At 39.8% G+C, this 17130-nt stretch overlaps 2 protein-coding genes across 4 annotated transcripts in view; one reads left to right on the top strand and one right to left on the bottom strand.

Moving 5' to 3' along the window:
- Nucleotides 1–1719: 1719 nt before the first annotated feature.
- LSM5 (LSM5 homolog, U6 small nuclear RNA and mRNA degradation associated) lies at nucleotides 1720–9746 on the bottom strand. The gene is made up of 5 exons (XM_081343291.1): nucleotides 9553–9746; nucleotides 7063–7158; nucleotides 5801–5828; nucleotides 3836–3908; nucleotides 1720–2007 (listed from the first exon to the last, which is right to left on the bottom strand). The coding sequence occupies exons 1-5, from the start codon at nucleotides 9596–9598 to the stop codon at nucleotides 1975–1977; spliced, it is 276 nt and encodes a 91-aa protein (XP_081199417.1). The 5' UTR covers nucleotides 9599–9746; the 3' UTR covers nucleotides 1720–1974.
- Nucleotides 9747–12389: 2643 nt separating this feature from the next.
- The window catches only part of AVL9 (AVL9 cell migration associated), a 63883-nt gene continuing 59142 nt past the window's right edge, over nucleotides 12390–17130 (top strand). For 2 of the 3 annotated variants that reach the window (XM_081344423.1, XM_081344421.1), the window contains exon 1: nucleotides 12390–12596. In XM_081344423.1, coding sequence (XP_081200549.1) covers nucleotides 12483–12596 — 114 coding nt within the window. In that variant the 5' untranslated portion in view covers nucleotides 12390–12482. The remainder of the gene's footprint in view (nucleotides 12597–17130) is intronic. The other variant, XM_081344422.1, reaches the window with a different exon arrangement.

Genomic DNA, 17130 nt, shown 5'->3' with positions numbered 1-17130 from the left:
CTCTTTCTCTCTCTCTCCCTCCCTCTCCCTCCTTCTCTCTCCCTCCCTCTCCTTCTCTCCATCTTTCCCTCTCTCTCCCTCTATTTTTTTCTCCCTCCCTATTTCTTCTCTCCCTCTTTCTCTCTCCATTTCTCTCCCTCCCTCCCTTTCCCATTGTCCCTTCCTTCTTTCCTTCCTTTCTTCCTTCCCTGTCCTTTCCTCCTTCCCTCCCTCCCTCCCATTGTCATTTCCTTTCTTCCTTCCAAATCCATTTTTACCAAGAAACCTGATGCTCACTTAACTCTTTATGAAGCACCAGAGGAAAGTTGGGGAAGATCTATCAACGATACTTGGAGGTTGCTAGCTCATTTATTAAGCTTTATTCCAGCAACAGAAACACCTTGCATACGCTCAGTTGATCCATGCATGCCAACAATGCTGCTGTGGACTGCGGGTCAGGAAGGCGCACTTCACACAGGAGGGATGGAAGACGCACCAAAGCGCCCTTCACCCCGCTCGCCTTCTGCAGACACGGCCAGAGTCCCGGGTGGGGGGAGATCCGGGGCTGAGGCGTACTCAGGGAAGCGCACACCAGCAACTCACAACCAGCTGCTCTTGGGGGACGGGGGCACAAAGCCGGCCAGCCAGGGCTCGGAGCGGACGACCGTCCCGGACTACAGCTGCGCTCCCACCTTTCCACACCCGCATTCTGATGGCTTCACCTGGCGTGCATCATCAAAACAAATGGCCTCGATTCCCACCTGTTGGCGTGGGATAACTTCGGGGAGGAAACACCGTCTGGCCACTTTGCTTTCCCCTCTGTAAAGCCGGGCAACTCGGGAAGAAGAGAAGGGGCAAAGTCTCGAGCCCCGGGAGGCAACGTGAGGGCCATGAGGGGTATCACAAACTCGCGGGGAGAGAGGAAAAGAAGATGAAAGAGTGAGGCCGCAAGAGAGAGAGAGAAAGGGGAAAAGGAGGGGGGTTGTGAAGTTGGTGCTCAGGGCTGCGACGCGAGCGGTCTCAAACACCTACCTGCTGAGGGAGTGGATAGCTCTGTCCCCTTCAGGCTTGTACTTGCTTCTGAAGAAAGAAAAGGGGGGGAAGGACGACACGGATCCCGCAGAAGAGTTCAATCCGGTTGCTGCACAATGAGTCCCTGGGGAGGGCAGGGCCTCGCTCTGCACCTGCGTTCTTCGCACGCCCTCAGTAGGGTTCTTGCAGGGCAGGCCGCCGCCAAGCAGTTTGTTTTCCAGCAGCAAGTGCTGGGAAGGAGCGGAGGGGGGGGGAGTGGAAGGGGGGAGGCGGGGGGAGGAACACGACCCTGCGTACCACCAGCCAGGTGCTCGCGTACCACCAGTGGTACGCATACCAACGGTTGAAAAGCCCTGTTCTAGAGTAGTGTACCACACCAACATATCTCTCTTTCATTTGTTATTTCCTCAAATAATCACCTTTGCTGTCATTCAAGGAGAAAACAGCCACATCTTTTGGGTACAAAAATTAATTGAAGGGAAACTCATAAGAGAAATAACCCCTTCCCCATCCCACACAGGCTTTTGGAATCATGGTTTTATTATTTTGTGTATTTAATGGTATTATTTCTGTTGTTTAAAATACTAACTAGCCCCCCACCACCACAAAATTCCCTTTTCACATCCTGTAATACCTTAATTTGGGATAGAAGTGCTCAAAATAACTGCATCTACTTGAGTCCATGATCTTACATAAACCACATACCAGTCAGCATAAAAAAAACATTTTATTTTTTTTGCCCTTAACAGCAAACTAATTTTGTTTTTACAACAAAGTCATGATTTTAATGTACAAAAACCATTATTAAAGATGCTGCATCCTTGAAAAGGAAGCTATGTTATATTTAAATATCACTATAAAATATAAGAACAGAAATTTAACAAATTTCAGAACATATTCTAAGAATATGTTTCAACACAGAATATGCAAACAAAACTTTTTGCAGTGATGTCAAATGAATATTTATACTTCTGGTCCTTCTCCTCCAGGAACCAACTGTTTGGAGAAAAAAGAAAGGGGGGGATTGAAAAAGTTAAAATAAACAGGTATTTACCTCTCTAACAGTTGTGAACCAGCTATCTCAACAGTTGGTATCCTTTTTTCATTGGCCTGCCAACATTATGGCACCTAGTGCTCTCTCTTCTTAGATTCATTACTTTGATCACTTTGGAGGTAGCCCTTGACTTATGATCCAAATGGAGTCTGCCCATTAGTTACAAGCAGTAATGGCTGTTAAGGGAGATGGCCTCTCCTAACAACCCCCACTCCTTGCTCTCCCTGATGCAGCTGTTAAATGAATGCATGGGTTGTTAAGCAGAACACAAAGTACCTCAGGTATAGGGGAGGTCCTGGGAGTTCTAGCCCATGCCAAAGCCCACCTCCCCTGGGCCTTTCAAGCCTCTCCCACTACTTGAAGCACCCTATGCATTGCTTCTTGCCCTTCAGTATCCCTAGAGGTCATGGCCTACTTCCCAGTCAGCCAGTCACTCAAGAGAGCCTAAAGCCAGGCAGCAAAAGCTACTGGCACAGAGGAGCTGTTACATTGGCCAGCTTCCCAATCAGCCATCCAGGGACTTGCAAGACTTAGCCAGTTCCAAAGAGGCAGTGGATGCAATCAGAGGCTCAACTTTCCTACAGCCTCATGGCAACCACATGCTATTCTGCAAACACATACTATTTTACTGGTCCTATATGGTGCTCAGTTTTTTAAGGTGCTCAGTTTTTTAAGGAGGCTCTCGGCTACCTTTCCATAGGAAAGCTAAATCTTGAATCATATCAGTTGAACACTTTGTCTGCAAAAAACAGAAAGGTAAGTTGGATACTCTGGGGCCCTGGAGTAGGCCAAGTCCTGGAAGTCCCTGGATGACTGAGCTTGATGAGGCCTACAAGCTGTAACAGGCCCCCCCCCCCATGCATTGGTAGTTTCTGCTACCTATCATTAGGCTAAGTGGGAAGCAGGCTGAAGACTAGAAACTGTAACAGTCCCTGCATGCTGGTTACTTCTGCTGTCTTGCCTTAAGGTTTCTTGAATGGCTGAGTGGGAAGCAGGTCTTTGCCTACAAGCTGTAACAACCCTCCCACCCCCCCAATGCACCAGTAGCTTCTGCTGCCTAGATTTAGGCTCCCTTGAGTGGCTGAGTGGGAACCAGGCCTCAACGTACAAGCTGTAACAGCCCCACATGCACAGATACCTTCTGTTGCTGACTTTAAGGTCCCTTGGATGGCTGGATTGGGAGCAGGTTAAAGGCCTATGAAGACCCAGTGGAAGTGGAGGGAGATGGGAAGTACTGCAATCTCCCTATGGTTGATAATAAGGGCAAAGACCCATTGGGGGAATTCCGGCAGCAGTTGTAACTTTGAAATTGGGTTGTAAGCAGTTTTCCAAAGATTTATCATAACTTCAAATAGTTACTAAGTGACTGATCATAAGCTGAGGACTATTATTTGTGTTAATTTTCTGAGTGTGTTACCTCAACAATCTTTGGGAAAATAAAAAATATATAAGCAAATGGATTGCATCAGATTAGGTGTTAATTCTTTCATTTATAATCTTTGATAATTAAGCCATAATATAGTAGCCCAAAACATAATGAAAATTTTCAAGATATTCTGTGTGAGACAAAGCTTCTAATACAGGATTCCTGAAACAGGAATCCTGAACAATGCCAACGTTTATTCTTGCTCCAACGTTTTGCATCAATATACCCTAATAATAATATTTTCCAAATGTTGTTCATGACAATAAAAACACCAGTCTTCCATGAGCAGTTTGAGCTGATTAGTAAGAATTTAAGGAAGAAACTACAGAACAGAAATTATTTACCATAGTTATATTGTTTCCGTTCAGCAAAATCTGATCTAGCTTTGTGATTCTTCTTCCTTCAGGTGTGATTTCACTGTTGAGCATGATTAAAACAAAGAATATGTTAGCAAAAAAAGGAAACTATTAAGATTATTTTATTAAGATATGCTTCTTTCTTAGTGGCTTAGACTTAGACCAGGGGTAGGCAACCTCGGCTCTTTTATGACTCATGGACTTCAACTCCCAGAATTCCTGAGCCAGCATAGGAATTCTGGGAGTTGAAGTCCATGAGTCATAAAAGAGCCGAGGTTGCCTACCCCTGACCTAGACACTGTAATCCAGGGGTGTCATACTGAATTTCACTGACAGTTGCTCTCAAAGGGCCAGTTGCTGTCCCCATTTCTCCCTCAGGCTTACCCCACTGACATCTCTCCTCCCTATCACCTTCTCTCTCCCTCCCCCTCACTCCTCCTCTTTCTGCCAAAACCCCTCCTTTTATATTCTCTCCTCTCTTCCTCCATGCGTTCACTCACTGCCCGGCTGGCCTTTTCACGCAGCACTCATCAGCTGGAGCTACGTGAACTGATTCTGGGGCCCCTGTGAAGCCCCATAGCTCCAGCTGACTCTTCCCCCGAATACTGCATGTGGCTGTTGGCCACTCCCAAGGCCGCTGGAAGCCACGTGCCAATCCAGAGGCCTCAGCAGAACTCTAGCAACACCGCAGCTCCAGCTGAATCTCCCCAGGCCTCTCTGGCACTGCCGCTGTTTCAGCTCACCCCCCACTACATACTCAATCACCTCCTCCTCATCTGCTTATGGGGCAGATCTAAACACTTCAAAGGCCAGATCTGGCCTGCAGGCCTTGAGTTTGACTGCTGTAGTCTGTAAAACAATGTTTACGGTTGGGCAAATTATTAGGAGGTAATTTAACATATTTTATTTTCTATATTTGATAAAAAAATGTTTGGCTTTACACAATATGCAATACAATGATCTTGCTTTCATTTTCTAAGAACAGTGTGGGAAGCAATCCTCTGAAACTGTCCCAAGAGCAGTAATAAGATAAAACGAATAGGCCCATTGGAAACATTAGTGGTACACTTCCCTTTTTAACAAATACTACTACCGTGTTTCCCCCCCAAATAAGACCTGGTCTTATATTTACTCAGTAACCTATCTATCTATCATTTATGTTAAAAATGATCTCTATTTTCTACAGCCATCCTATCATTTTGAAGAATATATGCAGCATATACAGTATGCTAATCTAGCAGGCACTAAATGTCATTGATGTAACACCTTCAACTGCAACTCTCAGATAGAAGTGGAAAGAAAACCTCTTGATTTTTTATAATTTTAGTTCAACTATTGGTTTGCTTAAATCAGTATCTCAAAATGTCATTTAACGCAAAAGGGATGTCCCTATCTCAAGTTGCAATACTATATCAATCTATATCAATCTTTGACCCTCTAATAATTTATGTACCGATAATTCTCCATTCAGTTTTGATAGATTATCTAGCCACAATTTCATTGCCTACAATGTCCTTGTACCCTCTTGTAATGTTGATGTTGTCCCAATATTTATGTTGAGAAATCTCTTTGACTAAAATGCTTCTTTCCTCAAGATCAGATTTTCAGAATTAAAAAAGATTGCACTGTAATAAGCATATTGAGGACAGAATAAAATGTAGTTGGTAAATATACACGGAAATTTTAAATACAGAAACTGAAACAAAATATTATGCACTATTTTTTAAAATATGTATGAAAACATAATTGGAACATGCTATTCAAAATAATTCTCAGCCAATACTGAAAGCGTATTAGCTTATGTATTGTATCATAAAAATCAAAATCTACTATATTAGAGAAATAAATGGGGAACTTTAGAAAAGGGGCAAAAGCAGACAATTGTTGGTCCAAACAAACAAACAAACAAACATATAATCTGTTGAGGTTGTTAGCCAGAGAAGCAATACTTACAATTCAGTGACATCTTCTAATACCATGTCTGGAATTTGTTGTTAAGAAAAAATTATTAAGTCACCACAAAATTATTAACTTTTCTGGTATTCACAAAATAAATTCTAACAAAATTAAAGTTGTTTTTATAATATCCAAAATGTTAACTTAATTTGCATGCCTAGACAACCTTACAACTGCTCAGTATATACAGCATTCAGTCATGGCCTTGAAAGGTATCTTTGATATATTCTATATACCGGTATTCTGTTAACATTATAGATATTCCTGGACTTACGACCGTTCATTCGGCACCCATTCAAAATTATGATGGTGCTGATGAAGGAACCTACTACCTCTGTCTAAAGTTCTAACAGCTGCAGTGCCCCCACTCTCATGACTGTGGAAATACTGCACCTCCTCCTTCCCCATTACGGGCCAACATGCCTTGTCTGGTTGGTTTACTGATGTGCATAAACCTGCTGCAAGCCACAAATCCTTGTAAAAATAGATCCTCTGTTGCATGGGCCTCCGCCTTCCCCTCTCCCGACTCCCAGGAGGACTGGGCCTTCTCTCTGCCCCACCACACCTGGGTTACTTACTGTCCTACAGCTGCTGACAGACACACCCAGCCAATTCAAGGCACAGTTAGAAAGCTCACAGCTGGCTAGAAAGAGGAACTTTGCTGGCTGCCTTTCTGTTCATAGCCAGCCTTGAGAAACACTGCCTTTCTTGAGGAAGACTGGCTTTGCCAGCTTTCTAGCTGAGTCCTGCATTATCAGCAGCTACAGAAGGGAAAGATAAGTGAATCTGGAAGTGGTGGGGCAGGGAGAAGAAATCTTAGGAGTGGTGGGGGATGAGAAGGAGGAGGCCATTAACTAGTGGGCCTAGCCAGTTTAGTCCTCCCAACTCATGACAGGTTTCCATGTGCTGGTGGTTTATGGACCTCCCCCATCCTTTAAGGCACCCATGAATGGTCAGTTAAATGACTGCAATGGACTGGCATTGTGGTCATTGAGCTAGGTGATTATGTAGGTATCTCTCTAAATGACCACAGCAACTTACAATCAGAATTCCAGACTCAATCGTGGCCTTAAGTCGAGGATTGCTTGCATACAGAGCTTCTGAATGATACATAAGAACTTCTTAGAAAAATCTACATACTTACAGATATTTGCAGATTATTTTATCTCAACTTACAAAAATTCTTTTCTAGAGCAACAGTTGAAAAAGTTAATTTAAAAAAGTAGAAAAAAGCTTCCAAATAGTTATAGAAAGGATACTGACAAAATCATCAAATCCTAGGAGCGTGCCAACAATTTCTTTATCACTTTTCATAACAATGTGAATACGAGAGCCTATACACTTGTCCACCAATTCTGTTGCATAGAAAAACAGCAGGTGTTAATATTTTAAAAGAAATATCTCCCAAATAGCTGACTCAGGAATTCTGGGAGTTGAAGTCCATGAGTCATAAAAGAACCAAGGTTGCCTACCCCTGCTCTACTTGGAAGCCATTATATGAGGGCAATTCGGAAATAAACCTCCGTTTGGTTATCAATGACAGACATTCACAGATACAGAACTTTTATTATACACATTAGAAAATTACATTACTTTTTGACATAATCGCCATTCAAATTGAGGCACTTGTCATAACGTCTTACAAGTTTTGGAATTCCTTAGTAGTAATCACTTGGCACCAATATGGGGAGGTGATCAAAAACATCCCAAAAGAGCTGCTTCAAAAGTTCTTGGGTGCGTCTAGCCAGCGAGCATTATCATGAACGAACACCACACCGGAAGTCAGCATGCCCTGACACTTGTTATGGATGGCTTGTCTAAGTTTTTGTAAGCTTTCACAGTAGACTTCTGAACTGATGGTCGAACCACACTCCATGAACTTCATTAGCAGTACTCCTTTAGTATCTTCACATTTGGCAGGATTTTCTATGGCACCACTTCCATTATTGTGTTGCTTCACAATAATGCTCGCCCGCTAGACACACTCAAGAACTTTTAAAGCAGTTCCATTGGGATGTTTTTGATCACACACACACACACCCCACAGCCCAGATTTGACAGTGAGCGAATATTAAGGAATTTCAAACCTCTGCGAATGTTTGTCATTGATAACCAACAGGTTTATTTCTGAATTGCCCTTGTATATTGAAGCAATGCATTTATAGTGTTTTACTCTTTGTTTCCCTTTTGAGAAAAGCAAAGGTTGCAAAAAGCTGGCTATCAATAAATCAGAGCTTCAGGCATCAGCTACCTAGAACCTCAGTTGCATTGTTTTTTCTAATAGAAAAAGAAAAAGGATTGCCAAAAATAAAGGAAAAATGTCCTTCAAAATTTCTGAGGCAGTTTAATGTGGACCCCTTTAGGATCTAGATGAATCAAGACAGTACAATTTCAGAATGGAGTTGTGACTTTAGTCCTAACCAATCCAGCTTCCCTGTCCCAATTCCTGATTTAAAATGGTATACTGTTATAAGTCTATTTTCCTTACCCACCCAACTCATCTTAAAATCTATTCAGGTACAACATGATGTTAAACTACTGTATTCCATTAAACCAAACACAATTATCACTCTGGCTTCAATTATTCTTTCCAATCTTGTCTTCCTCACAGAAGTCATGTTATAAGTAAACTCACAATAACCCCAAAAATTATGGTGCTAAGTGAGACAGTGAGTTTTGTCCCATTTTACCTTTCTTGTCACAGTTGTTAAGTGAATCATTGCAACTGTTAGTAACATGGTTGTTAAGTGAGTCTGGGTTCTCATTGACTTTGCTTATTAAAAGGTTGCAAGGTGATCACTTGATCTCAAAATACTGCAACTGTCATAAATATGTCAGTTGCCAAGCATCTGAATTTTGATCTGACCATAGGGATGCTGCAACAGTTATGTTTGAAAAATGGTCATAAGTCACTTTTTCAGTGATGTTGTAACTTTGAACAGTTACTAAATGAACTGTTGTAAGTCAAGGGCTACCTCTACTAAATATCAAGAAATTTTGCAAATTTCTGTCTCACGTCCTATATAAGCAGCTTACTGAGAAGGAAGAACTTATAACTTCAAGCACAAGTTTAGGAATAATAGTAAATTAAACTTGTAAACATCCAATTGGGTGCTTTTTATTATATTTTACAATACTTTATTGTATACGTTTATAATATAAAATGTAGTATCTTATATTTGTAAATTGCTCCCCATTAAGTATTCTTAAATACAAAACTTGCTTTCAAAACTTTATACTGTGCCTATGGGATGAAAAGCAATTAACTGTCACCTATAATAGATACTGTCCTCTCATGCTAGAGACTCTTGAGCCTCATCTGTCTCCAACCTTAGAATGAAAATAGAATGGGAAATTCTTTTTATCTGTGCAGTTTTGCACTTTCCTTTCACTGATAGACCATACCATTCTATCAGCTGCCTGACATAATCACATATTTCCCCCTTTGTTCTACCACTTGCTAAGGAACAACCTCAATTTCAGCGGATTTCCCCACTTGGAAACCTCCTGACGCGTTATTGCGATAACAGTCAACATTAGGCCCATTGGCGGGAGATACGGAAGGCTGGATCCGATTGTTAAGGGGATCTATGCCCTTGAAAAGCAAAGCTCCTTTAGATCCCGCATCACAGGCTGGATTTTTTTCTACACCCTGTGCCATTTGCAAACCATACTCCGGCAACCCCTCAAGCCTTCCGATTTGCGCGCCGCGCCGCGCTACCCTCACACGCGAGAATGGCTTTCATTACCAAGCGGCAAAAGCTGGGACGGGTTGGTAGTCGCGTTGGCCGCCATTCTTCAAGAAGATCTAGCCAATCAAATCCACTTCCAGTTATTGGCGTTGTTGCGAGGCTATTGGTCGGAACCGCGAAGCGGGAGACAGTAAAGCAGACGCTAAAAGTCGAGAAGGAATAATCGAACTTCCAGAACGAAGGAAAGATACAGGAATCCTCGCGAGAAGTTGTTTGATCGGCTATCAACGTCCATTGCATAAACAAAAGATACCAGGCTTTAAACATGGCTGAAACTTACATCGGGGGAATGAGTAATTGTTTTATGCCTGATATTTGGGAAATAATGATAGAGGGTTTACATATTGAGTTAAATTAGACGAGTGCCCAACACGCTATTTGCGTGCTGTGTGTATATCTGATAGAAAATGGCTTCTTATCCAAATCTAAAAGTTGGGGGGGAGGGAAATCTGGCAACTACGTTTATATTATAGACCACGCTGTAGAAGTGTAATTTCGAGACATATTCTAATGTCAGGATAGTGACTACTGCTCGCTAGAATGTCATTCTATGTAAATTTTGGCTTAAAAGAAAGTTTTGCGGAGTTAATTAGACTATTTTGCAGGGGGGTTTTCACAAATGGGTAATACTTGCCTTGTTAATATGCCCAAGTTCAGCCACTGTGCCCTTCTAGCATCTTCTTTTTGAAGCATTTACATCATTCTGCCTAATCTATTTATACCTCGCATAGGGTTTTTTTAAGCTTGCTTTTTTTTCCTCTCTTCCTGGCAAGACTCTTTTTTGTTACTTAAATTGTATGACTGTACCGATACTTGAAAGACAATTGTTTTTTGACTTCAGAACAGAAATGCTTTAAAGAAAAATGCTGAAAATGTTACAAAAATAGTCTAATTAACTCCCAGATTTAATAAGAGTATAATAAATTTGTTCCACCAGATTTTGTTCTTTCATATAATTGTGCCTATTTTTCATCTGACAAATACCAAATATTCCAGCTCCATCATTTTGCCTTATGAGAAGCAAGAGGAAAAGACTCTGCATTAAAAGGAAATCAGTGAAAAAGTATTTGTATTCAATTCTCTCTTAGCACCTCAGCAAGTTTAAGGAGCAGCAAACAGTCCTCTAAAAGATTTGTTCCAAAGTAATTTTTCTCAAGTTACAGCCAATAATTCCAAGTTCCCATCTTCAAAACTATTTTTTTAGAGTTGCTCTTATCTGCATAAATGAAATAACTTAAATCATTTTCAACAGGAATCCTTCCTAATTTTCAACAGAAACAATGAAATGCTGAAATACAAAACTCAGGAAATACTGACTCAAGAAAAAAATATAGTTGTTGCTCCTGCATCAATACAAAGCACAATGGATTTTCACAAGTAGTACAAATGAATTTAAGAGATTAATGGATTTATGTTAGTCATCATCTCATGTAGCCTGAATTATGATTCATTCCCAAAACATTAAAGCCTCATGTATATCTAAATGGTATAGACATAAATATCCTAATATATGGAAGAATTATTTTACAATTTTCCTTAAAACAGCTACCTATATACATTAATGGACATAGAAATGTATAATTTGTTAAGAATATTTTTCCACGCCTCAATTACACAATGGGCTGCAAATTTACCAGTCATATTTTAGCCTACAATGTTGAACAAATCCAGCTTGTAAGAATGATTTTTGGTTCAGAGTTTTAACAAAGAAATTTGGTTCACTAAAGAAATCATAGTTGTTGAATTAACCATGAGCAAGCACATTAAGTTGGCCAACTCCTAGCAACCACATAGGTTTTCTCAGATAACCAATATTTTGATATATAATCTTGGTTACTACTATTCGGTATTTATGTGCTATTCACAGTTGTTTTCTTAAAGGCTAGCAGCATTTTTTCATTTATTTAAAATTGGAGCAATATTCATGTATTAAATTTCTATACCACCCAACTCCCCTACAAGGTGACAGTTGTGGAAACTAGTGAAATATAAACAAATAGTTGAGTAATCCTAATCATATTATGGTACTGATAAATATTGAAAGTATATAGCAATCTATGTTTGTCCTAAGATTGGCTTCTGATACAATGTGGTTTGATACTATTTTTTAAAGAGATAGTTTAGACTAAGCCTGCACCTTTTTCAAGTAACTTTTGTTGTAGTTTTTTTTACTTAAATATGTACTATGATTATTAATAAATTATTTGCTTACTTTTTGATAATTGATGTAAGGCTATTGATAATATACTGGATTATTTTCCTAATTATATAGTATTTAAGCTAGTTGTCGGTATTTCATTCATATTATTAGACTGAAATTTAAGCTACATTGGGAAAATATAGCACTGTCAATGTTGTGAACGAATGCACACCGTTGAACCTTACAAGGTATTCTATTCAGGGTAGAATGGCCAGAGTTAGATTCTGCTCCTTTAAGAACAAAACACTGCTCGATGGTTGCCAAGAGGAACCAACCTGAGATAAGGGTAAAGAAACTCCTTCCTGTAATAACTTATTTTTTCAGGCAGTCATTATATTCCTACAGTCAAGGCTCATTCTAGCACGTCTATGTCTCAAAACAACCCACCCCTTTGGAACTAATCCTTGTAGCATAAGCCCTTCTTTTGAAGATCTCCCCTCCCGCTTGTGAGTTATTTTTCACTCTCTACTCCACGAAAGTCTATCCGAGCGGTCGACCGCCCGTTCCTTCGTCTTCTGTTGCTACCCGAGACCAGTCCGCAGAGTCGAGAAGCGACGCTATTTCCACAGGCGCTACTGAGCGTGCTCGGAATCCGGGAGCATGCTCAGTGATAGCCAAACTGCAAGTTCTGACGGGCGACCAGTTTCACGCTGTCGGCAAAAGGAAGCGCTCCTGGCCCCGCAGTAAACGGCCTCCTGCCGCAAGGCGGTCAGGTATCGGCTCCCCAATGGAGCGAAGGGCCAAAGGGAATCCCGATCTCTGTCCTCGAACTGGCGGCTGCCCTAGGGGTCCAGTGCTACATATCGTGGTGGTCGGCTTCCATCACAAGAAGGGCTGCCAGGTGAGCGGCTGCCAGCTCGACTGGCTGCTTCCTTGACTGACCCCCTCGCTCTTTCGTGCTTCTTCCGCTTTCCAGCCATACTTCCTTCCGTATTACATCTCTTCTAGTGCTCGGACATCCAAGTTTCCTGTCACTCATCTTCTAAATATAAAATACATGGTCTTTTCATTTATTTCCATTTGCCCAGCCTTTCTAAAGCTAAACCCTAACCCTTTCGGTGACTGAGACTGCAATTCCCGTTAGTGTCAGCCAGTATGCTAATAGTGGTTATGCTGAATTATAGTATTAACGCATTATGGAGTGTTCTTTACTATTAAACAATGAACCCATTTTCCTATTTCCGTATTACTGTACGCATATTATATGACAGCGTATCTTCAAAAAATAGTATATGCACATTTCTCTAAATGTGAGTGAAAATCTGTATGTGTGTGCACAGCCATATATAGCTTCACTGTAGGAATATATCATTTACTTATTCAGATGGCCAGATACTGTGAGGCTTCAAGTCACTTAGCATTTCTATTGTACTTTTATCCTTACAGAACTTCTATTCCATGCAAATCCAACTGTATGGGGAAAGATGCCTAGATTGTAATCTTAATTATTTTACAATTGTGATCTTAATTTGTAAATATTGTTAGTAAGAAGTTGAATGGAATGGAACCTAATTATATGTATTATACTGAAATGACACAAAATCTAAAGATACAAACTTGTCAGAATGGCATTAAATAAGTTTGTGTTGTCTTTATATACTGTACAGCTACATCAGGGCATTTTTATGAGAAAAGGTATAAAATAAAGGGCTATTATTCCACATGAACTACAAAAAAATCATATATAATTTAGTGACTGAGGATCTCCTGTTACTGAAATAATTAGCTTTGATTAAATCAATGGTATACAATTGTAGACTTGTATGGTCACGTGATCAAAATTCAGACATTTTTTGCGACCTGACAAGCAAAATCTATGGGGAAGCCAGATTCACTTAACAGCCATGTTACTAACTTAATCACTTCAGTGATTCCTTCAACAACTGTGCCAAGAAAAGTTGTAAAATGGGGCAAAACTCACTTAACATCTGTCTTGCTTAGCAACAGAAAATTGGGGCTCAATTGTTGTAAGTTGAGGACTACCGTAAGATGAAATGACAGAAACTCCTGATATGTTAGAAATTTCTCCTAGAAGAGCAGGGAACAAATTTATTACTTAAGGCTGTGATCCCTAAAAGAATATCCATAAGTTACAATATAATACTGCACTTTATATAAAGCAAATTTGCTTTTCAGTAGTCATGCATACCATTTGTACTGGAAACATATGTTGTGTTCATCAGGTGCTCAAAAATTACATCAAGTTGGGTTCAATTCTATTCAAACAAAAATATTGATAATTTTGTTTTTAAAGTGAAACTGGCATTATAAGACTACATCTGTACTTCGTTTTATACAATACATTAACATCTTGAAGAAATAGGAATAATAACATAATGTTTTCTGAGTTAGCAAAGACCAAAATGCTCATTTTCAGATATGGTTAAAGAGAAGACCACAACATTTTTTAAGTATTATCAAATAGTACTTAAAAATCAGCTTAAATATTCACATTGAAGCTAAAAAGTGAATGGACAACGTAGTTGAAATAATTTAAGAAAATGAAATCAATTTAAGGCAGCAGTCCTCATCATTACTGACTGTTCACTAGAAAGTAAAATCCAAATAGCTTGATATGGTGAGTTAACCTTGTCTTGGTTGAAGATGAAAAATTACCAGTTTCATATTTGATCATAAGCTATCCATTTTGTCTAAATAGATAGTTATCTGAAACTGATTAATATAAAAATAGTCTGCAATGGGGCATATTTTTATTTTAAAAAAAGGTTGATTATCTTCTTTTATAAAAAAATGTAGGTTAAGTGTATTAAGGTAAAGGTAAAGGTTCCCCCGCACATGCGTGCTAGTTGTTTCCGACTCTAGGGGCCGGTGTTCATCTCCATTTCAAAGCCGAAGAGCCAGCGCTTGTCTGAGGACGTCTCCATGGTCATGTGGCCAGCATGACTAGACGCCAAAGGCACACGGAACACTGTTACCTTCCCACCGTAGTGGTCCCTATTTTTCTACTTGCATTTTTACATGCTTTCGAACTGCTAGGTTGGCAGAAGCTGGAATGAGTAACAGGAGCTGACTCTGTTACGCGGCACTCGGGATTCGACCCGCCAAACTGCCGACCTTCTGATCGACAAGCTCAGTGTCCTAACCCACTGAGTCAATTGCCTTAATCTGGGTATCTGTTTTTCCAAATGCACAAAAAACAGCTTTTTGTGCTTTTTCCTTTTACTTCAAATCCATCACTTCTTAAATATTTAGAGAGTTTTTCTTCAACAAGAGAGCTAAAACAAAGAAAAATATAAAATACTTGGTTTTTCAAATATGATTTAATTTTCTCTAGGTCTAAAGTTATTTGTACAATTTATTTAGCATCATTCTGGTACCTGAATAATTCCTGTTATGCCAGCTAGAATGTGTGTGTGTGTGTGTGTGTGTGTATGTGTGTGTGTGTATTGTTGCTCATTCCTGGGACTGAACTCCAGGATTTGGTAATATGCCTGTATTAGATAGGGTTGCATTCTCTTTAAAGAACAATGTAGGCATTCTCCTGGATTTAGCACAGATATTAGTCAACCAAATAGTATCAGGAGAAGCCTTTTATCAGTTGATTAACCAGTTGTGCCCCAATTTAATGGAGAGAGATCACAAACTGTAGTGCTGTGGTGGTGAACCTATGGCACGCGTGCCATTGGTGGCACACAAAGTCCTCTCTTTGGGCACGTGTGCCATTGCCCCAGTCCTAGGCCTTTAGCTGGGTTTTATAAAACCTTTTCACTTTAGGCCTCTGCCACCATGTGGAAAAAAAGGTTCAATCAATCAATCAATTTCAACTTCTTGGGGGGGGGAAAGATCTCTCAAAGTTGGAATTGATTGAACTTTTTAGTCCCACCCAGTCTGCTTTTACCACTGCAGCCACGCCCAGCCAATGGGCCATGCCCAGCCAATGGGCCACACCCACCCAATGGGCCACGCCCACCTGGCACACAACGATACATAAGTGGGTTTTAGGTTGCAGTTTGGGCACTTGTTCTCTAAAAGATTTGCTATCACTGCTGTAGTGATATATGTGCTGGTAATAATAGCAGGACTGGATTTCTTCAGTCTACTGGATTGGTGCTGGGAGAAGAGCTGGAATGCAATAACTCCATACCTTCCGGAGAAACTGTATCTCCCTTTTTGAGAATAGTTACATTAGCTACAGGTTGCTTTCTAAGTGCTGTTATTTTGATATATAAAATATATAAGATTAAACCCAACCTACTCGCAGGATGGCCTACTTAAATACTGTCCTGCATATCCTCAATGGGGATAAGTGCGTATTGTCTTCCCCCTTTCCCCCCATCACCTGCAGTGGTTTCACATGATGGAATATATTGCTGGAATTGAGACAGGTCCCTTCCATATTACAGTACAGTGAAGTTTTAGATGTATTTCACATTTAGGGTTGTTTTTTTACATTATTATTTATGTATTTTCAAGAAGCTAGACTTATTAGAGAGAGCAGCAGATGTATTTATAGATAAATAATTCCATTGTACCAAGAGAAGATATTCTAAGCTCTTTGGAGAAATTATCCAGGAACAAATCACTTAGTCCTCATGTCAAAATTCTGAAATAATTCAAATGTGAAAGTGCTCTTATAGCAAAAAGAGAAAATTTGTCCGTTAAATATAGCTTATAGTCCTCTCTATGTGATACCAAACATTGGCACAATCTTCTCCCACTTCAACAGCCATGAAAAGAGACAGATTCCATTATGGAAATAATTAAGAAAGGGATTGAAAATAAAACTGCCAGCTTTATAATTGGTAATTTGTGTAAATCTGTGGTACAACCACATCTGAAATATTGACTGCAGTTCTTATTTACATGATTCTCATTTAATAAAGAATAAAATAGAGTTGAAAGTGCATAAGAGTAATCACAATGATTAATGAGTTAAAAGCATGTTTTAAACTCTTTAGCTTTGAAAAAGGCAGTTGAAATAATCAAGATTTATAAAACAAAATTAGGTATGCCATGGACAGTTTTCTCCCCTTTTTAAAAACATTAGAATCAAGATCCATTCACTGAAGATGTTTGGAAGCAGATTTAAAATAGAAATGTGAACAGACACATGCTGAATTGGAATCTAATGAAGATATTTGTATATATACACAAATTGTATGTAAGATTTTACAGAACTGGGATTTTGGACACACCTTAAAAAGGTGCAGTGCTTGCCTGTTATTGTTTCAGTATACTGGGTAAAATACATCTTTTAGCTATGTCTATGTTCTGCTATTGTGTGGAATTGCAAGCACTGATCAGGATTTATTTAGCATTCTTATGGGAGGAAATGGTGATGTGAGCAAAAATGTGGAGCTTTGTATCATATTTGTTCAGCTGTGTTTTACACTCTTGGAAGAATGAAACTAAGG

This window comes from Vipera berus (assembly GCF_964194415.1).
Source record: "Vipera berus genome assembly, chromosome: Z".
NCBI classification, from domain to species: Eukaryota; Metazoa; Chordata; class Lepidosauria; order Squamata; family Viperidae; genus Vipera; species Vipera berus.
Note: the sequence above shows the minus strand (reverse complement) of the source record. Positions and strands in the feature narration are given on the sequence as shown.